The 24,381-nt window shown below is 41.6% G+C and overlaps 1 protein-coding gene across 5 annotated transcripts in view; it reads left to right on the top strand.

The window, feature by feature from the left end:
* The window catches only part of rasal2 (RAS protein activator like 2), a 168,558-nt gene that overhangs the window by 35,628 nt on the left and 108,549 nt on the right, over nucleotides 1-24,381 (top strand). For 3 of the 5 annotated variants that reach the window (XM_060931017.1, XM_060931010.1, XM_060931027.1), the window contains exon 1: nucleotides 10,131-10,926. The exons of the other annotated variants lie outside the window; for them this stretch is intronic. In XM_060931017.1, coding sequence (XP_060787000.1) covers nucleotides 10,416-10,926 — 511 coding nt within the window. In that variant the 5' untranslated portion in view covers nucleotides 10,131-10,415. Of the gene's footprint in view, nucleotides 1-10,130; nucleotides 10,927-24,381 lie in introns of those variants that run through there. 5 annotated transcript variants of the gene reach the window in all.

Genomic DNA, 24,381 nt, shown 5'->3' with positions numbered 1-24,381 from the left:
CTCAAGCCTAACAACAAAAAAACAGATTGGGGTCAACTGCGTTTCAGTGGGGTTTTTTTTTGTTTGTTTGTTTTTTTAATAATAATAATAATAACAACTTGAGGGCTGTATGGTGGCAGGTGGCTTTCCTGAATAGATTTTCCTCATGTTTATCCAGTTGCTTCATCAACATACTCATTTGAATGTGCTCAGGCACTGTTAATGCTGGTCACACATTGGCGTTTTAGCCTTGCGTATGTATGGCGTATCAGGATACGTGGCAGTAAGAAAGGAATGTCGCAGCATCGCCAGCTTACGTAGCTAATACTCTAGGATGCATAACACGATCTCCTTGTACGCCTGGGTGCGGCGTATTTTTAATTCCGCACTTAAAAATCCATAGCACATACGTAGCAGCTTTAATACGTCACACATACGTCACGTGTACGCCGTAAAAACGAAACCTACGTAGCGGGAACATTGCTCGAATACCTGTTACGCCGTGCGAATGCTTTAGTTGACGTGTCTGATAAAGGTGGCTCCAGGGCTGGCTAGGTGGATGCAGCTGAAGTCTTCCCTTGCCCTTCTTGGGTCTTGACTTCTTCGCTGGCATGATGCTTTCTTGACTGTGACAAATGACAACGAACGCAGCATGGGGCCTCCTTTTATACCCACCTATGAACACCGCAGGTACGCAGCAGCAACGTCACACATAAGAACAAAACGCCATGCTAACGAAACAGTTACGCCGCGGCAGCGTGTCATGCGCCACACATATGCCTCAGTACACCATAACTTTGCGTCCCTTGAACCCCATACAAACCCCAGATGCGCCACAGTAACGCCACACATATGCTGTGTACGTCACAGGACTTTAATTTTGGACAAAATGCACCTCATTTCTTGACATTTAACCCACATGCCGCTTACGTGACAAGATATGAGACAATGTGACACAAGCATAAGCAAGATAATGTGTTAACATTTCCCCCCATGATGGTGAAACTGGTATTAAAATAAAAACATGCTCTTCCTCCACATTGTTGTTTTGTAAGTAATCCTGGATTAGCATATCTGCAAAATGATTAAATGTAAATATAGAAGTAATTGCTGCATAATTCATTTACAGAAGTGAAAGGGCATTGCGTGTAATGTTCCTAGTCTGGCCAATAAGTATTGTGACAGTGAGACAAGTTTCGTAATTTTGACTCTGTACACAACCACAATGGGTTTGAAATGAAGCAGTCAAGATGTGCTTGAAGCACTTTCACAGCCTGTTGTGTCATAGTTCCTAATTATTTCTTGACAAATTAAGGAGATAAAAGGTCTGGAGTTGATTCCAGGTGTTGAATTTGCATTTGGTAGATGTTCGTGCGAACTCTCAACATGCTGTCCACACGTGTCGATGGATGCAAGTGAAGTAGGCTGTCATCATTAGGCTGACAAACAAAACGGACCTATCAGAGAGAAAGAGGGAGCATAAATTTTAGGAGTGACCAGATCAATAATTTTTTACATTCTTAAAAGGAAGGGATGCACTGGCAGCACAGAAAGGCCTGGTAGACCACAAAAGACAACTAAAGTGGATGACCATTGAATTATTTCATTGGTGAAGAAAAAAAAAAAGACACTTCATAAGATCAAGTGCACACACAGTTAGGCCACCAATCAAGAGACACCTTTATGAATGCAAATTTAGATAATGTACCTCAAGATGCTTGGTGGTAAGATTTGAACTCATGACCTTCAGATCACTAAGGCTACATCCACAGGACAACGGCAACGAGATTTTTTTTTTTTTTAAATATCGCATCCACATGGGTAACGGATCAGTAAAATATCAGGTTCATATGGCAACGCAATGCTTGCTGAAAACGATGCAATACACATGCCAAAACCTCTATGTGCGCTGTAAGACGGTCCCATCGGAGACACCAGAACAATAGAAGTAGATGCATGCGCATAACTGTGCATGCGCACAGTGACTATCCCTGTCACTGTCACACGCGCACACTTTCTCACTCCCTATCCTATGGATATAGTCCCTTTATATCACGTGCTCGTTTTTTGAATGGAGACACGGAAAGAGGAATGAACGGGGGTAGATGGAAGCCGGTACGCCAACATTCTGATATCCTCCAGAATTCTTTAATGGTCCGGAATAAATTGAATGCTACACGTTGATGGATTACTTTGTTCTTCTACACCCATCTCATCTCATCTCATTATCTCTAGCTGCTTTATCCTGTTCTACAGGGTTGCAGGCAAGCTGGAGCCTATCCCAGCTGACTACGGGCGAAAGGCGGGGTACACCCTGGACAAGTCGCCAGGTCATCACAGGGCTGACACATAGACACAGACAACCATTCGCACTCACATTCACACCTACGGTCAATTTAGAGTCACCAGTTAACCTAACCTGCATGTCTTTGGACTGTGGGGGAAACCGGAGCACCCGGAGGAAACCCACGCGGACACGGGGAGAACATGCAAACTCCGCACAGAAAGGCCCTCGCCGGCCACAGGGCTCGAACCCGGACCTTCTTGCTGTGAGGCGACAGCGCTAACCACTACACCACCGTGCCGCCCACAATAAATATTCACAGTGAAAATATTTTGTAAACGCGTTTCATGAACCAAGTTATAGGATTCGTTGACAACTCACATCGAGTTCGTTACACTTCTACCCGGCATGAAGCACATGTGGTTGTGACGTCATCGTAAACAAATCCATTCTACTCATCCAGACGACTTCGCAACAGCTCCGTTGCCAGATTTTTTCACTCTGGAACCCGTTCTCAAAAGATTTCGTTTTGGGGCACCCAAAACGCCGGTGCCGTGTGGACGCCAGGCCGAAACGATAAACAATTTTATCAGATTCACCTGAATCCGTTGCTGTGTGGACAGGGCCTAAGCTAAGGCCTTAACCACTGAGCCATGACTACCCTTATGAGTGTTTTTTTTTTTTTTTTTTAGTATTGTTGAACTCTTATCAGTGCGAGAAACACAAGCTATGTCAATACAGTGTGGTGGTCTCTTGCTGTAGATGGGCAATATCTCCTCTACAGATCATTCAGAATAACAGAGCTTGTTTCATAACCTCTCAAAGTTCTCTCATGGCCCTCCCCTACTCTTCTCAATCAAATGTAAAACTGTTATTCTTTCATTCTAGGCCTCGATGGGCTCTACACAACATTATCTATATACTTTGGCTCATAACTGGACATTAGAAAACTAAGATCTTTGTCTTCAGTGGGTTTAGCATGTCCTTCTCTGAGATCTAACACTGCTAAATACAACCCCGATTCCAAAAAAGTTGGGACAAAGTACAAATTGTAAATAAAAACGGAATGCAATAATTTACAAATCTCAAAAACTGATATTGTATTCACAATAGAACATAGACAACATGTCAAATGTCGAAAGTGAGACATTTTGAAATTTCATGCCAAATATTGGCTCATTTGAAATTTCATGACAGCAACACATCTCAAAAAAGTTGGGACAGGGGCAATAAAAGGCTGGAAAAGTTAAAGGTACAAAAAAGGAACAGCTGGAGGACCAAATTGCAACTCATTAGGTCAATTGGCAATAGGTCATTAACATGACTGGGTATAAAAAGAGCATCTTGGAGTGGCAGCGGCTCTCAGAAGTAAAGATGGGAAGAGGATCACCAATCCCCCTAATTCTGCGCCGACAAATAGTGGAGCAATATCAGAAAGGAGTTCGACAGTGTAAAATTGCAAAGAGTTTGAACATATCATCATCTACAGTGCATAATATCATCAAAAGATTCAGAGAATCTGGAAGAATCTCTGTGCGTAAGGGTCAAGGCCGGAAAACCATACTGGGTCCCCGTGATCTTCGGGCCCTTAGATGGCACTGCATCACATACAGGCATGCTTCTGTATTGGAAATCACAAGATGGGCTTGGGAGTATTTCCAGAGAACATTATCTGTGAACACAATTCACCATGTCATCCGCCATTGCCAGGTAAAACTCTATAGTTCAAAGAAGAAGCCGTATCTAAACATGATCCAGAAGCGCAGACGTCTTCTCTGGGCCAAGGCTCATTTAAAATGGACTGTGGCAAAGTGGAAAACTGTTCTGTGGTCAGACGAATCAAAATTTGAAGTTCTTTATGGAAATCAGGGACGCCGTGTCATTCGGACTAAAGAGGAGAAGGACGACCCAAGTTGTTATCAGCGTTCAGTTCAGAAGCCTGCATCTCTGATGGTATGGGGTTGCATTAGTGCGGCATGGGCAGCTTACACATCTGGAAAGACACTATCATGCTGAAAGGTATATCCAGGTTCTAGAGCAACATATGCTCCCATCCAGACGATGTCTCTTTCAGGGAAGACCTTGCATTTTCCAACATGACGATGCCAAACCACATACTGCATCAATTACAGCATCATGGCTGCGTAGAAGAAGGGTCCGGGTACTGAACTGGCCAGCCTGCAGTCCGGATCTTTCACCCATAGAAAACATTTGGCGCATCATAAAATGGAAGATACGACAAAAAAAGACCTAAGACAGTTGAGCAACTAGAATCCTACATTAGACAAGAATGGGTTAACATTCCTATCCCTAAACTTGAGCAACTTGTCTGCTCAGTCCCCACAGACTGTTGTAAATTGAAAAGAGGATGTCTCACAGTGGTAAACATGGCCTTGTCCCAACTTTTTTGAGATTTGTTGTTGTCATGAAATTTAAAATCACCTAATTTTTCTCTTGAAATGATACATTTTCTCAGTTTAAACATTTGATATGTCATCTATGTTCTATTCTGAATAAAATATGGAATTTTGAAACTTCCACATCATTGCATTCCGTTTTTATTTACAATTTGTACTTTGTCCCAACTTTTTTGGAATCGGGGTTGTAAGACCTTAAGAGCTTATTACTACAGTGTCCTGACTCCTTAGTGATAGGATAGAATGAGCTTTGGGCCCATACTCTTCATTCCACAAAACTCTAACGTTTTAACTCAAGTTTTACTTTGGCCCACTTCCTTAGATTTTTCTTCTTGTATTTTGTATCAGTTCTTTGTTTTCTAAACCGCATTGCATTTATTATTATTTCTTCTAGGCTCTCAGATTTTGCTTTGAGATTCTCACAAGTACTTGGAGTGCCATGGGTATTGCATGTGGAGTGGAAATAGCATACAGCAGTTTTGTTATGCTTGGAGAGTGCAGGTGAGGGTCAGGGACATTGCTGCGTGTAAGTGCAACAGTCACTTATCATGGCTAGATGGTGAATACTAAGTATCATAAGCTATATAATACCTCTGAAATGTGGATTCATTATGGGTTCAGATCCAGTGATCTGGTTCAGTTCCTGCTTTAGTTCAAGGCTTTGACTTGGTTCTTGGCTCAAACAGACTTGAACAATTCTGACTGAATCCCAAACTCTAGCATCTCCATTCCTCAAGAGGAAATAATCACAGTGACGCATAAGCTCTTGGCTTAGTCATAGGCCAGGCCTGTTTGAAATGAACAGCAGGAAGATGCAGATAGTGGGAGTCAGTTTGAAAGTTCAGAGGAGTGACACGGAAACGAGCACTTTGGCCTGTTTGCTTACTCACTTATTTAGCTCTTTACAGTGGACACATGGCTGATGGTTTTAGAAATGCTATGGCATTATTCAGTGCGTTTACATGCACATAGAGAAAATTGAATTTCTGCCGTAGCTCGACTGAAATCGAAGTTCTAAATGCCATGGAAACACCTTAGCTCGGCTGAAATCGAACCGAACTGGATTTCTCGTAATCGAGCTACGCGACCTAGATTATGCGATTGTAGCCGAGCTACTTAGTGCATGTAACCCTATCGAGCTACGTAGTCGAGCTACTTACTTCAGCACTGCCCCTTCCGGGAGTGACGAGACCACAAGCGGGAAACACAACAGCCTCGGTCGGCATGACAACAGTAGTAGTAGCAAGCAGCAGAAGAGGTCAGGAGGAACAAGGAGAACGAACGAAGAAGAGAAAATGGCGAGCAGAACACGGAACTGATAACTTTGTTTATACTCTTGAATAGCTCTTCTTCATGACGACAGCCGGAAGTGTACCAACACGATGGGGCGTGTAGCGCCACCTGTGGCTCGGGTGCACAATGTACCTCACACAATAGCTCGATTTCCTTGTGTGCATGTAGGATTGGATTTCTCTGGCACCCCTGCTGGGACCCTTAGCTCGATTACCGACAGTAGCTCGATTTGGATGTGCATGTAAACGCACTGACTACTGCAGAAATGAGCACTATGTTGATCTGCCTTTCTCATTTTTCTCACTTGGCCATGCTCATTTTTAGAGTCCAACAGAGCTAAAGTGGTGTTGACGGAAGCATATTGACCCAGGCTTCATTTTCATACTATAGCTCTAAAAATGGCTAGCAGATAAATGAGGAATTGCCTTCTTAATGTGTTTAAGATCAAACAGCAAATATAAAAAAAAATACAATAAATAGCCCTGTTACACAACTGTAGTAATCCATATTAGGCCACCCATTTTTTATCTTTAGGTTCACAGATTTTTTTCAACATATTTTTGATGAGGTCGGTTGAAATAAAAATAAGTGTCCTTGTCTAATTTTTTTTTTTTTTGCATGGCAAAATTTCAATGTCGGATTAAGATGATAAAATAATTTAAATTCAAGAGACACACTTTACATACATACATACATACATACATACATACATACATACATACACACATATATAGTGTGTGTGTGTTCTTGTGTATAAGTTTATAACACGGACTAGCATTCCAGTACTTACTTCTCTGAAGGTATGTGGTCATATGACCGTTGAGCTCTCATGAGCACATCGAAGGCTGATACGTTCGTGCTACTTGATTCGATAGGACTCTCTGCGGCACCATCCTCTTCTAATTCCACAGTCAGATACTTGCAGCCAAAATCGCGAACTAACGTTATGGCAGGCATATTCGGCATCGCGCTCGTTACATCACCACCTTCTTTCTGAGAACCAAAGATCGTTTTGATCTTTTCATTGTTTACTTTCAACGCTTGAGAGATGAAATCGCCCACGTTTTGGTTAGTGAGACAGTGAAAAGACTTTTCTTTACTACACTTTATGCTTACGTACAGTTGAGGCGATAGCTTGGAATCCATGCTGTCAGCATCAGCCATGGTCAGCACGAGGTTGACACTGTCGTAAAGCGGTCGTAAATACCATAAAAACGTTCAAGTGAATACTCAATGTCGTAAATAGTTTCGTTTTCGGACTCGGCTGAAGTGGATATATACAACACACATTGTTGTTTGTATTTGTGATTCTAATACTTTTTACTTAAAGAAATATGACCTAGTACCAGGGATACAGTGCTGTTACAAGAAAAATATGTGACTTTTTTTTTTTACATTTCTTTTTGTACGTTTCGGCGGTGAAAATAAAAATACGCACAGACTTTTTATTTTTCTAGCGGTAGTATTTAACCGCCGTCGGCGGATCCGTGATCCGAAAAATCTAAAATGAGTCGCCTTATGTCAAGAACCGCTCAACTAAGGAAAGACAAATGACATCCATCATTACTTTAAGACATGAAGTATCTTTCAATTCATAAAAATAAAGAAAAAAAACCCCATTGAATTTAGATGTGTCCAAACTTTTGACTGTGTGTGTGTAATATATGTTATTCCATGAAATCGGGTTTACATGAGGTGTGTAGCCGTGTACGAAGAGATTGTTTTATTCTCTCCGCGTTCACTGGAATTTGAGAAACAGAGCATTTTAATTTTTTTTTTTTGCAAATTTGATAAACAAAAACCTTGTATACAAAACGTCTAACAAAATCATTTCTGCTTAGAATGTAAACAAACCGTCGAAATGACAGTAGCAATTTGTGAAAAATGCTAAAATAATAATTCTTGAAAAATAAAAAAGATACATTCTTACCATCAAATACTTTTTATTCCATATTTTGGTGCTTTTTTTTTTGTATTTTTGGGGGTTTTGTTTTCAAGTAGAATTTTTATTTCGTCCTCAATTGGTTCAACAACACGCTCCATCATTTTCTTCTTCTTTCGGGTTTTTTTAGTGGTTGGCAAACCAACCTAAAGGCCAATTTATGCTGACAACCCAGTCCTCGCAGACGGCATCGCAGATAGTGTCTGCGTAGCCCCCCCACCTTCGCAGACGCTCTGCGCACACCTCCCAAAAATTGTGACCACCGCAGAAGCCTCGTAGACAGCGTCGCAGACAAGAGGGCTCTGATTGGTCCACTCTACATCCGCTGTACACGCACTTCCGCTTCCCTACTTTCCCAGTTTGGTTTGTTTTCACGACCGCCATTTTTAAAAACACGAGCGAAGATGGAGCAGCACGAAGAGCGGTTGATCGAGGAAGTGAGGAAGTACGTACATCTATACGACTCCAGTTCTAGTCATTATAAGTAACCGGAGGATAAACACTCCACTAACCACACCCACCAACTACTCCTAGCGATTTCGCGACTTCGCGCCCCCTTGCGTTGTGGCGGTGAATAACATCGCGCATGCCTATTACTCCCCGCTCAACGATAAATTACAACTGTCTGCGAAAAGCTATCTGCGAAAGCCTTGTCGCAAGAGCATGCAGAGGCCCTAAAGGTGCATTACCGCCACCGACTGGGCTGGATTGTGGAACAGGAGATACTGGGGGGGGGACTATATACTTTTAGCTATTTCTGTTTCTTTTTTATACTTGATAACAAAGTGATCTATCTGACTTGATGCGTTTCCTAGCACCATTTTGCTTTTCTCTACTCACAGTATAGGAGTTGATAGCCTAGTAGTAGAGTAGCCAATCAGAGCCCATGATTGCTCATATCCAGTGAATGTGGATAGAATGATGTATGCACAAATGTATACCAGGAACCAAGTAGCTAGCGGGTCTACAATTAAGTTTTATCATCATTCTGTTGTAAGCATGTTGAAAATCCTCTTTTGGACACACTCTGAAATGAATAATCACAGTGCAACTTTGAATGTGAGATGAATTATAGAAGGCTGGGCTTAGAGTTCCTCTTACTTAACCAATAGGATTGTTTTGTCAAGGTTACTGATTTCTATTTTTTTTCTAGTCTTTTTTTTTTAACACGTAACATTTGCAGCTATATTTAAAAAGTTGCCCAGCAAACTGTATATTTTATACAGGGCCATACTCAGAGCTTGTGAAGTACACCAGTATCTTCAGTGAAAGTTTATATCATTCAAATATACATATAATGAGAGAGCGCAAGTGAGCATACATGTCAACCTATACGGAATGTCCGTATTTTATACGGATTTGATTCAATAAACGTAGTATACAGGCGTATAAATAAAGTTATACGGATTCTTTAAAAAAAACTTCAGTATTTATTTAGAGCTATAATCAATTCCCACGATGATAAATGTACTTGCCAACCGGGAAGTCATAGACATATAAACATAGACGCCGCCTTCTGCGTAGAATCATACGTCATCCTTGCCGCCATATTGGATGTGGCAAAGTGGAGATTCTTCAGCCGTCTCTGGTAATAGCATCTAGACAGTAGCCGAGAATAAAAATGCCTCATTCACGTGCTGCGTTTAACTGTACCAACAGGTTTACCATCCAAACGAGATCACATGGGATTACCTTTCACAGGTGAGACTGGAAAAATACTTTGTATTCATTCTGAAGGTTTATTGTTATTAATATTGAATAAAAAGTAACTGGGATATATCATTGCTAATTATCATTCAAATTTTAGGTAAATTATTTTAATTTGCATCTTATAAGGATTTTATAAGGGAAATATGGATTTTGGAGGTTGGCTATACAGGTTTGATTGACCAAAGGTTGACATGTATGAGTGAGAGTGAATAAAAATGTTAACATACATTAGCTGCAAGCTAAATTTATGCTGTCCGATGTATTCTGGCACTGATTTATTGCAGCAAGCACTTCGTTTTTTTTTTTTTTGTACTTTTTCTTGGGATTCTTTTTCTGAAGCTAAAGTTCAGCAGAATTTCATCAGCAAAACGTTAACATAACCTCAGCCAGTGGTACTGCTGTGGGGTTATGCCATCTGATTAGAGAGTGTACGCAAGCTTCAATGTGTGTATTTACCCTGTTTCTTCTCAGGAAGCAGAGCAGCAGCACACAAAGCAGGAAGTGATAGCGGAAGCAACATGTAGTGGACGTGTTCTTTGAGAAAGCGGAGACTGAACCTTTTATTCCGTATCTTCTCGAACATTTTGTCATCGAAATAGGTCACAGTAGTTACACCAGTTGACTCTGATTTAAAACTCCAATGGAAGACAACATTGACTGAACCAGTGGTGGCGATCAGAGATTTCTTCATTTGAAGAAATCTGGCATCTGAGACTTCATCATCTTGCTTGTGTATTGAGTGGGAGCTCTCAGCCTTGTGCGTTTATCCACCTGACTTACTCGCATCCATATGAGTCTGGAACGGAGAGCTACCACTGGTGAGCGGTTGTGGTCTAGAAGAAACCCGTCTCGCTGCCTGGCTGATGGAGAAAGTCCTCATCGATGGGGCATCCTCAGCAGGCACTGGCTAAAACACCGCTCCAACTCTGCTCCCATGGAGTCTTTGAGCACTCCTGAGAGCAGTATCCGGTCTAGGCAGCCTGTGCTCCTCCAGGATCTGACCTGTTCTAACAGGAGCAGCTACACCTTACCTGCCAACCTCCCTGATGTCAGTAAAGTCGCCAGCTCAGGCATGCTACTGGAGCATGTTTCACCTGACCTGCCCTGCTCAGCCTACAAAAGAACACCATATTTACGCTCAGCCTCTGAACCAGGTCCCAGCATTGTACCAGAACCCCAGCCTCTACAGAGGAAACGCAGTAACCTTCCATTTTCTGGGATACTCTTGTCCATGTCACGGCGCATAAGTAAGATCCTGACAGCCAGAGAGGAGCCAGAACCTGTGGAAACAGCAGAAGCTGGTAGGAAGGTCTTATCATTCAGTAGTACTGCATGTTCCAGTGGGTTTGTCTCTTGGAGTCATGTTAACTTTAATGGAATTCAGAGGTTTATTCTGGTTACATTGTAGGTCATGAATTACATTAGCATTGGTAGATGTCTTAATTATCCATGGAGATATAAGATGAAACCATCAACCCATTTGTCCAAGCGACAGTACCATAAGCTAGATTCTTTCATATAGAGAACTTTTCTTTCTTTGGGCATGTTACGGTATTACACACACTGATCACAATGAAAGCTGTCCATATCAGAAGGCAGTGGATTGCTTTGCTAGACTGTCTTGCTGAAGCAAACATTTTAGAAGCATGACATGCATTCTGGCCCAATATTACTCCTATCTGCTTGTGTAGTTTATGAGAGTTTTGAGACAGGAAATGAATATTTCTTATACAGCTATTTAGATGGACTGGAATTCACCACAAATTCCACCACGTGCAAGCCTTGTCATCAGAAAATCAGGGGCTTTTTTTTTCCTTTTTCTTTTCTGATGTTCCTACACAGTGCCGTATTAAGCCAATGCGGTGCCCCTGGGCATTATACTTCAAGTGCCCCCCCTCCACACACACACGCACTGCGCACACGCGTTCAGTAACCTCCTGCACACACTCACAAACCTTGCCCTTTGCTGTCAAAAATAGTAGCATATACATAAACAATAGTACACGTCATTCTTCCTCATTGAAAATGTATTAAGTAGGCTACATCAGCCCATCAAATTCACTGAAAACAACCAACGATATGCATGTAGGCATATTGAAATGTCTTATTCAAAAATGAGCAGCATATATTTGTATGTCTCAAGGGGATCCTCGTCGTCGCCGACCCCTCGGCTAACACTGGCTGTGGTTGTAGCATCTCCCCGGCTAGTGCTAGCAGGGCCATCTCCCTCACTAGCATCGCTGATTTCACTAGCTTCGGCTTCAGCGCTGGTAGTGACAGCAGTTGTCGATGTTTTTATAAAAAAAAACGATCTAACACTGGAACATTTTTAATTGCAGCTACACGCCTGGAGTCTTTCTCTTTTTTTAATTTTCTCTTCGCACAACCACTCAATTGATGTCTGTCCATTTTTCATTTCTACCGCGGTTTTTAAAAAATTGATGCATTTCACCGTAGGTGGACTGGCTCAACTGACAGGCTGAGGAAAGGGGGGTTAATGGTCACATAGGCCACGCTTGCTCAGAATTATGATTATTGTTGTTGTTCTTATGAAATTAGTGTTCATAATGAGTTATATATGACTATTTAACAATGTCAAGTGTATAACCATTTTAAGTGTACAAACATTCACGAAAAATATTTTTAAAGTTTCTGTCATGTGGTGCCCCCCCACTGGCTGTGAGTGGTTGGTGCCCCTGGGCACTGTGCCGCAGGCCCATATAGTTAATCCGGCCTTGTTCCTACATACCGTAGACATTGCTAAGGTTTAAAGTTTAAAACATTATTTGAATCTGAATGCACACCTTTTTTTTTTGCGCACTATTAGTATGGCTATGATGTTATCATTGGCGTTTCACTTCACTCGAAGTGAGCTCTCTTCCTTATTTGACGTCAGAATGAACTGGATTTTCCCTTTAGATTTATCAGAAATAAGAAGTTCCTAAAACTGAAAATGCACATCAAACTCACGAAACTGAAAGGACTCCCAGTGTCATGTTTGATGCAAAAAAAGTTAATTAGGAGTGCTCTGGGTTCCTGAGAGTCCCTAGGAATATCGCTGAGCTTCTCTCCTGAGGTTGGCGGTCAGTTTGTGTCCTTTTCTTTCCGTTCCCCAAATCTGCTCTTTGCTCCATTTTTCTTGGAGGAGGGAGGCTGCTTTGCTCTTTTTGTATGCAAATCACTGTTTCAGCAGGCAGACAAAGAATATAGCCACACCACCTGAAGCATTGTTATATTGACAAAGAGTGGTCAGCAGAAGTCATGAGAAAAATCAGAACATTCTCAAACAGGAGGCATCTCACTGACAGTAGGATGCATGGCACTGATTTCAAGGAAAGGCTGGATGTAAAAGTGTTACTTAAGTTTTTTTTATGGTCTTTTAGCAAACACGATTTTCTCTTCAGGGATGAGTGCTGATTGGCTTCAGGAATGTCCCCATTTCCCCCAGAGTAGGTAGGAAGAGCACAATGTGAAAACTCTACTGCTGTTGGACAGAGCCAAAATCATCTCCCTGAACTTGCCATCATACCATTTGCCTTGTTTCAAGCTATATAATGGAGCCACAACACACATGAAAACCTACTATCGTTGAATCAATGCCAGAATTCCTGTACAATTCCTGATCGTGGAAGCTGGGGGAGGTGACAGGCGTTCCTACTCTGGGGAAAAGAAAGCCAGAGATATGCAAATTTGCCAGGAGTGCACAGCAGCACATTTAAATATTAAACAATGTTGCTGGTGAAGTGTTGACATGTGGGGGAAACAAAAAAGCACTTTCTCAGCCCCTGGCTTCAGCCACCCAGTCAGGAACATAATGAAGGAGGTGCGTCCCATCAGTGCAATTTATTTAGCTGAACAGATGTTTGTCTCTCTCTGAAATAACACTACTCCATGTCTATATCAAAAGTTTACTATACAGGCCCAAATCAGAAAATGTTAGAATGGTATGGAAAATGCAAATAAAAAAAAGAAAGCAGTGAGTTTCTAAATTTACCTTAATTTGTATTTCATTGATGGGCGGCACGGTGGTGTAGTGGTTAGCGCTGTCGCCTCACAGCAAGAAGGTCCGGGTTCGAGCCCCATGACCGGCGAGGGCCTTTCTGTGCGGAGTTTGCATGTTCTCCCCGTGTCCGCGTGGGTTTCCTCCGGGTGCTCTGGTTTCCCCCACAGTCCAAAGACATGCAGGTTAGGTTAACTGGTGACTCTAAATTGACCGTAGGTGTGAATGTGAGTGTGAATGGTTGTCTGTGTCTATGTGTCAGCCCTGTGATGACCTGGCGACTTGTCCAGGGTGTACCCCGCCTTTTGCCCGTAGTCAGCTGGGATAGGCTCCAGCTTGCCTGCGACCCTGTAGAACAGGATAAAGCGGCTAGAGATAATGAGATGAGATGAATGTATTTCATTGCAGACAGTATGAACCCAAGATATTTCATGGTTTGTCTGGTCAACTTCATTTCATTTGTGAATATACATCCATTCCTGCATTTCAGGCCTGCAACACATTCCAAAAAAAAGTTGGGATAGGGAAATTTAGGGCTAGTAATGAGGTAAAACAATTAAATAATGTGATTTGAAACAGTTGATGTCAACAGGTGACTGTGATCATGATTTGGCACAAAATCACTGTTGTCCAGGAAAGGCCTAGTCTTTGAGGAGCAGAGATGGGCCAAGGATCTCCAGTTTGTCAGCAGATGTGTGAGAAAATTATTCAAACGTTTAAAAACAACATTCGTCAAAGAAAGATAGGAAGGGATTTGGATACATGTGGATATTCAAGGAATCTGAAGGAATTTTGTTGTATAAAGGGGGCAAGCCTAAGCTGAACACCCGTGATCTCCATCCCTCAGACAGCACTGCATCAAGAACCATCATTGATCTGTAGCTGATATAAACACATGGGCTCAGGAATACTTTGGCAAACCTTTGTCAAGCTTGATAATACAGAGTTACATCCACAAATACCAGTTTAAACTTTACTGTGCAAAAAGGAAGCCTTATGTTAACTGTGTCCAGAAGCACCATCGATTTCTCTGGGCTCAGAGGCATCTGGGATGAACCATCGTACAGTGGAAATGTGTGTTGTGGTCAGACGAATCAGTATTCCAGGTCTTTTTGTGAAGAAATGGATGCCATGTGCTCCGGACCAAAGACAAAAAGGGCCATTAACAAGTCCAAAAGCCAGGTTGTATCATAGTATGGGGTTGTGTCAGTGCCCTTGGCAAAGGTAACTTACACTTCTGTGATGGCAGCATTCATGCAGAAAAGTACATTGAGGTTCTGGAGCAACATATGCTGCCTTCAAGATGATATCTTTTCCAGGGACATTTCAACAAGAGAATGCAAAACCACATTCTGTACACATTACAAAGGCATGGCTGTGGAAGGAGAGGGTATCTGTCCCCTCTGTCCCCAATAGAGAATATGTGGAGAATTTTGAAACGAAAAATATGACAATGTTGATCCCGTACTTTTGCACACCTTAAGACCTGTTTGCAGGAAGAATGGGACAAAATAACACCTGAAACACTTCATCACTTGGTGTCTTCAGTCCCTAAACATCAAGTGTTGTGAGAAGGAATGGCAACATTATAAAGTGGTATATACAGTTAGGTCCATAAATATTTGGACAGAGACAACATTTTTCTAATTTTGGTTCTGTACATTACCACAATGAATTTTGAACAAAACAATTCAGATGCAGTTGAAGTTCAGACTTTCAGCTTTAATTCAGTGGGTTGAACAAAATGATTGCATAAAAATGTGAGGAACTAAAGCATTTTTTAAACACAATCCCTTCATTTCAGGGGCTCAAAAATAATTGGACAAATTAAATAATTGTAAATAAAATGTTCATTTCTAATACTTGGTTGAAAACCCTTTGTTGGCAATGACTGCCTGAAGTCTTGAATTCGTGGACATCACCAGACGCTGTGTTTCCTCCTTTTTAATGCTCTGCCAGGCCTTTACTGCAGCGGTTTTCAGTTACTGTTTGTTTGTGGGCCTTTCTGTCTGAAGTTTAGTCTTTAACAAGTGAAATGCATACTCAATTGGGTTGAGATCAGGTGACTGACTTGGCCATTCAAGAATATTCCACTCCTTTGCTTTAATAAACTCCTGGGTTGCTTTGGCTTTATGTTTTGGGTCATTGTCCATCTGTATTATGAAACGCCGACCAATCAGTTTGGCTGCATTTGGCAGGATTTGAGCACACAGTATGTCTCTTGAATACCTCAGAATTCATCTGGCTGCTTGTGTCCTGTGTCACATCATCAATAAACACTAGTGACCCAGTGCCACTGGCAGCCATGCATGCCCAAGCCATCACACTGCCTCCACCGTGTTTTACAGATGATGTGGTATGCTTTGGATCATGAGCTGTACCACGCCGTCACCATACTTTTTTCTTTCCATCATTCTGGTAGAGGTTGATCTTGGTTTCATCTGTCCAAAGAATGTTCTTGCAGAACTGTGCTGGCTTTTTTAGATGTTTTTTAGCAAAGTCCAATCTAGCCTTTTTATTCTTGAGGCTTATGAGTGGCTCGCACCGTGCAGTGAACCCTCTGTATTTACTTTCATGCAGTCTTCTCTTTATGGTAGATTTGGATATTGATACGCCTACCTCCTGGAGAGTGTTGTTCACTTGGTTGGCTGTTGTGAAGGGGTTTCTCTTCACCATGGACATTATTTTGTGATCATCCACCACTGTTGTCTTCTGTGGGCGTCCAGGTCTTTTTGCATTGATGAGTTCACCAGCGCTTTCTTTCTTTCTCAGGATGTACCAAACTGTAGATTTTGCCACTCCTAATATTGTAGCAATTTCTCAGATGGGTTTTTTCTGTTTTCGCAGCTTAAGGATGACTTGTTTCACCTGCATGGAGAGCTCCTTTGACCGCATGTTTTCTTCACAGCAAAATCTTCCAAATGCAAGCACCACACCTCAAATCAACTCCAGGCCTTTTATCTGCTTAATTGAGAATGACATAACGAAGGAATTGCCCACACCAGCCCATGAAATAGCCTTTGAGTCAATTGTCCAATTACTTTTGGTCCCTTTAAAAACAGGGTGGCACAAGTTAAGGAGCTGAAACTCCTAAACCCTTCATCCAATTTTAATGTGGATACCCTCAAATGCAAGCTGAAAGTCTGGACTTTATGTCCATGTCCATTAGATAACTATAACCTGAATATGTTTCAGTAAACAGGTAAAAAAAAGAAAATTCGTGTCAGTGTCCAATTATATATGGACCTAACTGTATTTTAACATCCCACCATTTTTTGAAATGTGTTACAAGGATCAAAACTGGAATGTGTTTATTTGGGGGAAAAATCAAGAGGTTAAAACCTCAAGTAATGTGGTGTTGTATTGTTTTGAGTGCAATACAGATCAAAGATTATTTACAAATCATTTTCAGCTTTAATTTCAATTTCAACATGCCGTCCGAACTTTTTTTGATTTGAGGTTGTAGTTTACTCCAGTATAGATGCAAAACACCTAATATTCACAAGCTGTACTGTGTGTGTGTGTAAGATTGTTCCTTTATGAAGAAATTGGAGCTGGCTGGCCTCCCCTCCTGTGCTGTCTTCTCATGACACACCTCTCTACTACACTCCAGCAGCCTGTGACACCAAACTCAATTATAAATGATGCTGTTCTCTCCTGTAATTCAGATGGCATGGACCCAGAGTATTCCAGGTCCACACACACTTGCACTCTGTCGGGCTGCTTTGACACCAGCTGAGCTGAAGGAGACATGACAGTGTCCACCGAGTTCATTGATTAAGACCGACTTTTTTTTTTTTTTAACGGTGGTCCTTTATGCTAATACTAATACAGCTAAGATGAAATACATTAGCTTATTTAATGGCAGTCATTTGAGGCCTTATATACAAGTGGATTATCGTGTCAGTTTTCTTGAGATTTTAACTCTGGCTATGAGTTTGTTCACATCACCTACGGTATTGTCACTGAACTATGCTACAGCGTTCACCACAGGAGCAAAAGCACCCATTTGAAACCCCAACCCATTTAAATGTCTTGCTCCACATTTGTGGTCTGTTGGTGTTCTTATGCTTTGCATCAGCCTTTCAGTGAAATATTACCCACAGCACCGTCTGTTAGATCTGCCCCTTTCTGTTACAAAGAACAGGGTGCTGCAGATTAGTGAAAGCATCAAATAGCCTGAACTTGTGCAGTGTCTCAATCCAGGTATTCCTGTTTAGATCTAGGCATGTAACGATATATCGCACAATGATAAATCACTATACAAATTTGACAGTTCAGTTTGATGAAATAAAAAAAATGAATCATGATTATTATCAGGCTGCATAATCTTTTAGCTTTTCCTGGCTGTAATTGTAATTGAAGGAGACATGACAGTGTCCACCGAGTCCATTGATTAAGACCGACATATTAAGGCTGTAATTGTAATTGAAGGAGACATGACAGTGTCTTAATAATAATTGTAATTTCTGCTGTTTAAACAGCAGAGGGTGCAATAATGTACAATAGCGGGAGTCCACATGACTTCACCCTAGGAGGAAGTAACGCAGCTCTAATACCGCAACAACACCTAAAAGAACGGATCTAAAATGGAAAAGAGCTGTTGTCTGATTGACTGACTGTACAAATAGATTTAACAAGAAATCAGAGCTGTCTTTTTACAGACTGCTGAAAGCCAAAGAAAAGGGAAGAAAATCGAGGTAGTACAAATGTTCATAAAAGTTTATTAAGAAAAGGGGTATTTGTTTTTAACTTTTTCATGTTTAATAAAAGGAATACTTTACATAACAGGCTATTATATCTTATTCCAACCTTTACAAATGTGGGTAAAACATTATTATTGGGTATTAAGAAAACGAGACTGTTTTTTTTATTTAAAAAAGGAATGTTTAAGTTGAAATTTTTCCATTTATTGGAAATAATTTTTCATCTATTTTTTTTTCTTTTCAAAAAATTTTGTGGGAAAATTGAATCGTGAACCCAATATCTTAAATCCAATCAAATCATGAATTGGATGAACCGTTACATACCAAGCTAGTAAACTTCCTTGTAGTACAGTGTAGTGCATAGATTTCGACAGGTTAACGTTGTCTCAAATCAAACAGGGTAAGTTGTGTACTTAGAAGAATAACAAAATCTCATCTCATCTCATTATCTCTAGCCACTTTATCCTGTTCTACAGGGTCGCAGGCAAGCTGGAGCCTATCCCAGCTGACTACGGGCAAAAGGCGGGGTACACCCTGGACAAGTCGCCAGGTCATCACAGGGCTGACACATAGACACAGACAACCATTCACACTCACATTCACACCTACGGTCAATTTAGAGTCACCAGTTAACCTAACCTGCATGTCTTTGGACTGTGGGGGAAACTGGAGCACCCGGAGGAAACCCACGCGGACACGGGGAGAACATGCAGACTCCACACAGAAAGGCCCTCGCCAGCCACGGGGCTCGAACCCGGACCTTCTTGCTGTGAGGCGACAGCGCTAACCACTCCACCACCGTGCCGCCGAATAACAAAATGACAATTGAAATATTTTGCATCACTCGCCAAAAAAAAAAAACCTTTTTTTTTTTTCACACGACATGGAAATTACATCTGTGTCAACGACATGCCCTCCTCCAACTGTCTGAAAATAGGTTGGTGGTCCCTCCTCTTCCACTACATAGCCAAGATGACGATCATCGAGGGTAGGAAGTGTCCAGCTTTTCACACTCAACTCTTTGACTGTTATGAGTGCACAGTCCTGCTACTCATAGTGCACTGCATATTACCATTCTTGTCAGTGTGAACACATTTATGCACTCAAAACAGCAAGTGTACGTGAGGGAGAATGTGAATTGAGACACAGCATTATTTTTCTGTGTTTTTAGTACATCAGGAGTTAATAGTGCACTATGTACAGTACTGTGCAAAAGTCTTACGGTAGGCACATGTCAAGAAATGCTGTAGACCAAAAGTGGCTTAAAAATAATGAAACAAAATGTTTCAACATTAAAGAAATATTATAAACAGCAGTCAACCATAATAAATGAAACAAAGTCAATATTTGGTGTGAAACAACCCTTTGCTTTAAAACATAGTAGTCTCCGGTACAGTGAGTGCAGTTTGATGCGGAAATGAGCTGTAGGTTTTACTGAGCATCTTGCAGAACCAGCCACAGTTCTTCTGGACACTTTGACTGTCACACTCGCTTCTTAATTTTGTAGCAAAACACAGTAGCCTTCATTATGTTTCCTTTTTTAATCTGAAAAGTGGTCTCTTATGTCAACGTTTCTCAACCTTTTTTCAGTCACGGCACCCTTCAGAAGTATGCAAATTCTCAAGGCACCCCCATATAAAATATACGCAGTCACGCTGACCATACGCTGACCCCGGCAGTGACGTTGTGACATGGGAAAGGGGGCCGTGAGACAAATTTTGATGATGCATGAGGCGGCGATGATCTGCATTAGTGTAACTATGTTTTTTTGGAATTTTAATTAATTTTATGTATTTCAATGTTAGAATATATAATTTTTTGACGAGACCCCTAACGAAGCCTGACGGCACCCTCACCCCGGTTGAGAAAGGCTGTCTTATGTAATATAATGCTCAGATGCAAACTTTTTTTCTGTAATATTTAATTTTGTGCTGTAAAACAAGCGTTTGGAACTCTAAAATGTAGAAATCATGAAATAGAAATTTATAACAAAGTTTGTATGGAAAAAAAAATAAAATAAGGTGCCTAAGACTTTTGCACAGTACTGTAGATCTCTGTGTATCGACTACCCAGACATATTTCCACTGCTTTTGTTTAGCACCAGTAACATTTCCAATATTATTTAATCTGATCCGGGCGGCGCGGTGGTGTAGTGGTTAGCGCTGTCGCCTCACAACAAGAAGGTCCGGGTTCGAGCCCCGTGGCCGGCAAGGGCCTTTCTGTGCGGAGTTTGCATGTTCTGTCCGTGTGGGTTTCCGCCGGGTGCTCCGGTTTCCCCCACAGTCCAAAGACATGCAGGTTAGGTTAACTGGTGACTCTAAATTGACCGTAGGTGTGAATGTGAGTGTGAATGGTTGTCTGTGTCTATGTGTCAGCCCTGTGATGACCTGGCGACTTGTCCAGGGTGTACCCCGCCTTTCGCCCGTAGTCAGCTGGGATAGGCTCCAGCTTGCCTGCGACCCTGTAGAACAGGATAAAGCAGCTAGAGATAATGAGATGAGATGAGATTTAATCTGATCCTGACACTACTACAAATGAACCCAGTTACTAGTTTGTATAAAATTAAGTTTGTAGCATGTTGCTGTCTCCAAATCCTAGTTTGGGTCTACAGTAATTATAAAGATTACTGGAGCCTTTTTTTAACAGAATTGTCATCTGAACCTCTAAACACCTTTTCAACACACCTCGTACTGTTTGCCTTTATAGTCGTTGTAGAAGAGTAATAGTGAGTAATCTCACTATCTATCTGGTGTCTCACTAAAGCTGCTTTGTGACAACGTCTGCTGTTAAACATTCTGTATAAATAAAATGTAATTGAATTGGTTATCTGTTGCTCTGTTCGCTTACTCGTGTGGATGCAGGATAGTGTGTAACGTGTAGCACCCTGGCGCTATACAGATCCCCTCCCTCTATTAGTTTACTGATTAACCAGTCTGCCTATTGCTTTCAGTCATGTCAAAACAAATCCCAGCATCCCTAAGCATCCTCCAGCTACAGCCAGCTCGCACGCACATGTCCTCAGAGAGCTGCAGCGATCTCCTCCTGATCTGTTAATTGCAGCTGTTTCCTTACTGTATAGACAGTGGCTTTCCCCTTTTCCCCAGATAGCAATTAAAGCTGCAAACATACAGCACTAATAAATAGCCGTCTCTAAGTGGCCTCATGATGTCCAACTCTGTAGTCAGCATCTGTGTAATTAAAGAGGTACACCAGCTACAGATCCTTAACTACTTCGGATGAGAATATGGAAAGTCTCTAAACTGATTCCTTAATTTAATTGACTCATTCGTGTCTTTTGCTAGCAAAAGCCAAAGTTGAAAGGAATTCAAGGTTTTTTATAAAGCGCAAGCTTTGTGTTCCTGTCCCTTCAGAATTCCCATGAACATGGATCACAAACAAATTGGTAGATACAGTTAGGTCCATAAATATTTGGACAGAGACAACATTTTTCTAATTTTGGTTCTGTACATTACCACAATGGATTTTGAACAAAACAATTCAGATGCAGTTGAAGTTCAGACTTTCAGCTTTAATTCAGTGGGTTGAACAAAATGATTGCATAAAAATGTGAGGAACTAAAGCATTTTTTAAACACAATCCCTTCATTTCAGGGGCTCAAAAGTAATTGGACAAATTAAATAATTGTAAATAAAATGTTCATTTCTAATACTTGGTTGAAAACCCTTTGTTGGCAATGACTGCCTGAAGTCTTGAATTCATGGACATCACCAGACGCTGTGTTTCCTCCTTTTTAATGCTCTGCCAGGCCTTTACTGCAGCGGTTTTCAGTTACTGTTTGTTTGTGGGCCTTTCTGTCTGAAGTTTAGTCTTTAACAAGTGAAATGCATGCTCAATTGGGTTGAGATCAGGTGACTGACTTGGCCATTCAAGAATATTCCACTCCTTCGCTTTAATAAACTCCTGGGTTGCTTTGGCTTTATGTTTTGGGTCATTGTCCATCTGTATTATGAAACGCCGACCAATCAGTTTGGCTGGATTTGAGCACACAGTACGTCTCTGAATACTTCAGAATTCATCCAGCTGCTTCTGTCCTGTGTCACATCATCAATAAACACTAGCGACCCAGTGCCACTGGAAGTCATGCATGCCCAAGCCATCACACTGCCTCCACCATGTTTTACAGATGATGTGGTATGCTTTGGATCATGAGCCGTACCACGCCTTTGCCATACTTTTTTCTTACCATCATTCTGGTAGAGGTTGATCTTGGTTTCATCTGTCCAAAGAATGTTCTTCCAGAACTGTGCTGGCTTTTTTAGATGTTTTTTAGCAAAGTCCAATCTAGCCTTTTTATTCTTGAGGCTTATGAGTGGCTTGCACCGTGCAGTGATCCCTCTGTATTTACTTTCATGCAGTCTTCTCTTTATGGTAGATTTGGATATTGATACGCCTACCTCCTGGAGAGTGTTGTTCACTTGCTTGGCTGTTGTGAGGGGGTTGCTCTTCACCATGGAAATTATTCTGCAATCATCCACCACTGCTGTCTTTTGTGGGTGTCCAGGTCTTTTTGCATTGATGAGTTCACCAGTGCTTTCTTTCTTTCTCAGGATGTACCAAACTGTAGATTTTGCCACTCCTAATATTGTAGCAACTTCTCGGATGGGTTTTTCCTGTTTTCGCAGCTTAAGGATGGCTTGTTTCACCTGCATGGAGAGCTCCTTTGACCGCATGTTTTCTTCACAGCAAAATCTTCCAAATGCAAGCACCACACCTCAAATCAACTCCAAGCCTTTTATCTGCTTAATTGAGAATGACATAACGAAGGAATTGCCCACACCAGCCCATGTAATAGCCTTGGAGTCAATTGTCCAATTACTTTTGGTCCCTTTAAAAACAGGGTGGCACATGTTAAGGAGCTGAAACTCCTAAACCCTTCATCCAATTTTAATGTGGATACCCTCAAATGAAAGCTGAAAGTCTGGACTTTATGTCCATGTCCATTATATAACTATAACTTGTATATGTTTCAGTAAACAGGTAAAAAAAAAATTGTGTCAGTGTCCAAATATATATGGACCTAACTGTACATGCTCTACGGTGGTGTAGTGTTTAACCTTGTCGACTCACAGCAAGAAGGTTCTGGGTTTGAACCCAGCGGCCGACAAGGGCCTTTCTGTGTGGAGTTTGCATGTTCTCCCCGTGTCTGTGTGGGTTTCCTCCCACAGTCCAAAGATATGCAGGTTAGGTTAATTGGTGGCTCTAAATTGACCATGAGTATGAATGGCTGTGTGTGTCAGCCCTACGATGAGCTGGTGACTTGTCCAAGGTGTACCCTGCCTCTCGCCCATGATCAGCTGGGATAGGCCAGCTTTCCCCCTGCAACCCCGCATGGGATAAGCGGTTACAGATAAAACAAACAACATGCTCTACATTCCTGTCAGTCATGTTGCCTGTCGGAGCATTTAGATGGTCCAAGACAATAGCATGCATACTTTGGTCAGGTCTTCATCCGTCTTGTGACGGGTCTCCCTGCTCATAATCTCTTGATCATTGTTTGGCGGAATGTAGAATTTGGTGCCATTTAGCTCGATCCAATGCACACAGCTTCCTCATTGCAATATCATAATCCTCTCCTAGATACGACTCAAGATCATTACCCAGCATCTTCAGGATGTTCAGTCTTGGGCATCCGACACCTCTAGAGCCATAGGCGGGAACCCAATCTAGCAGGAATTTAGGGAGCCTACCATCTGACATTCGTGCCACATGCCCCAAATAAAGGAGACAGCAGTAGCTAATTCCCAGGCTACAGCAACCAGTTCTCCTTCTTCTCTCAATGTTCAAAATGTGATCGTAGAACCATACCTTTAGGATTCTGTGCAGGCAGTTACAGTATGATGGAAGGCATCCAGTTGATGTAACTGCTGCTGTTTAAGCACCCAGGTGATGCAGCACATGTCCATTTATTCTACTGTACTGTAACGACATCATGATATGTCATGTAATGAAACGATGATAGAAAAATGTGTCCAAGATGTGTCTGTGAAATAGACAGAAGCATATTGCTGCCACACCAGAAAAAGAAAAGC

This window comes from Neoarius graeffei, chromosome 1 (genome assembly GCF_027579695.1).
Source record: "Neoarius graeffei isolate fNeoGra1 chromosome 1, fNeoGra1.pri, whole genome shotgun sequence".
NCBI lineage: Eukaryota > Metazoa > Chordata > Actinopteri > Siluriformes > Ariidae > Neoarius > Neoarius graeffei.
This window is presented reverse-complemented; position numbering and strand designations above follow the sequence as displayed.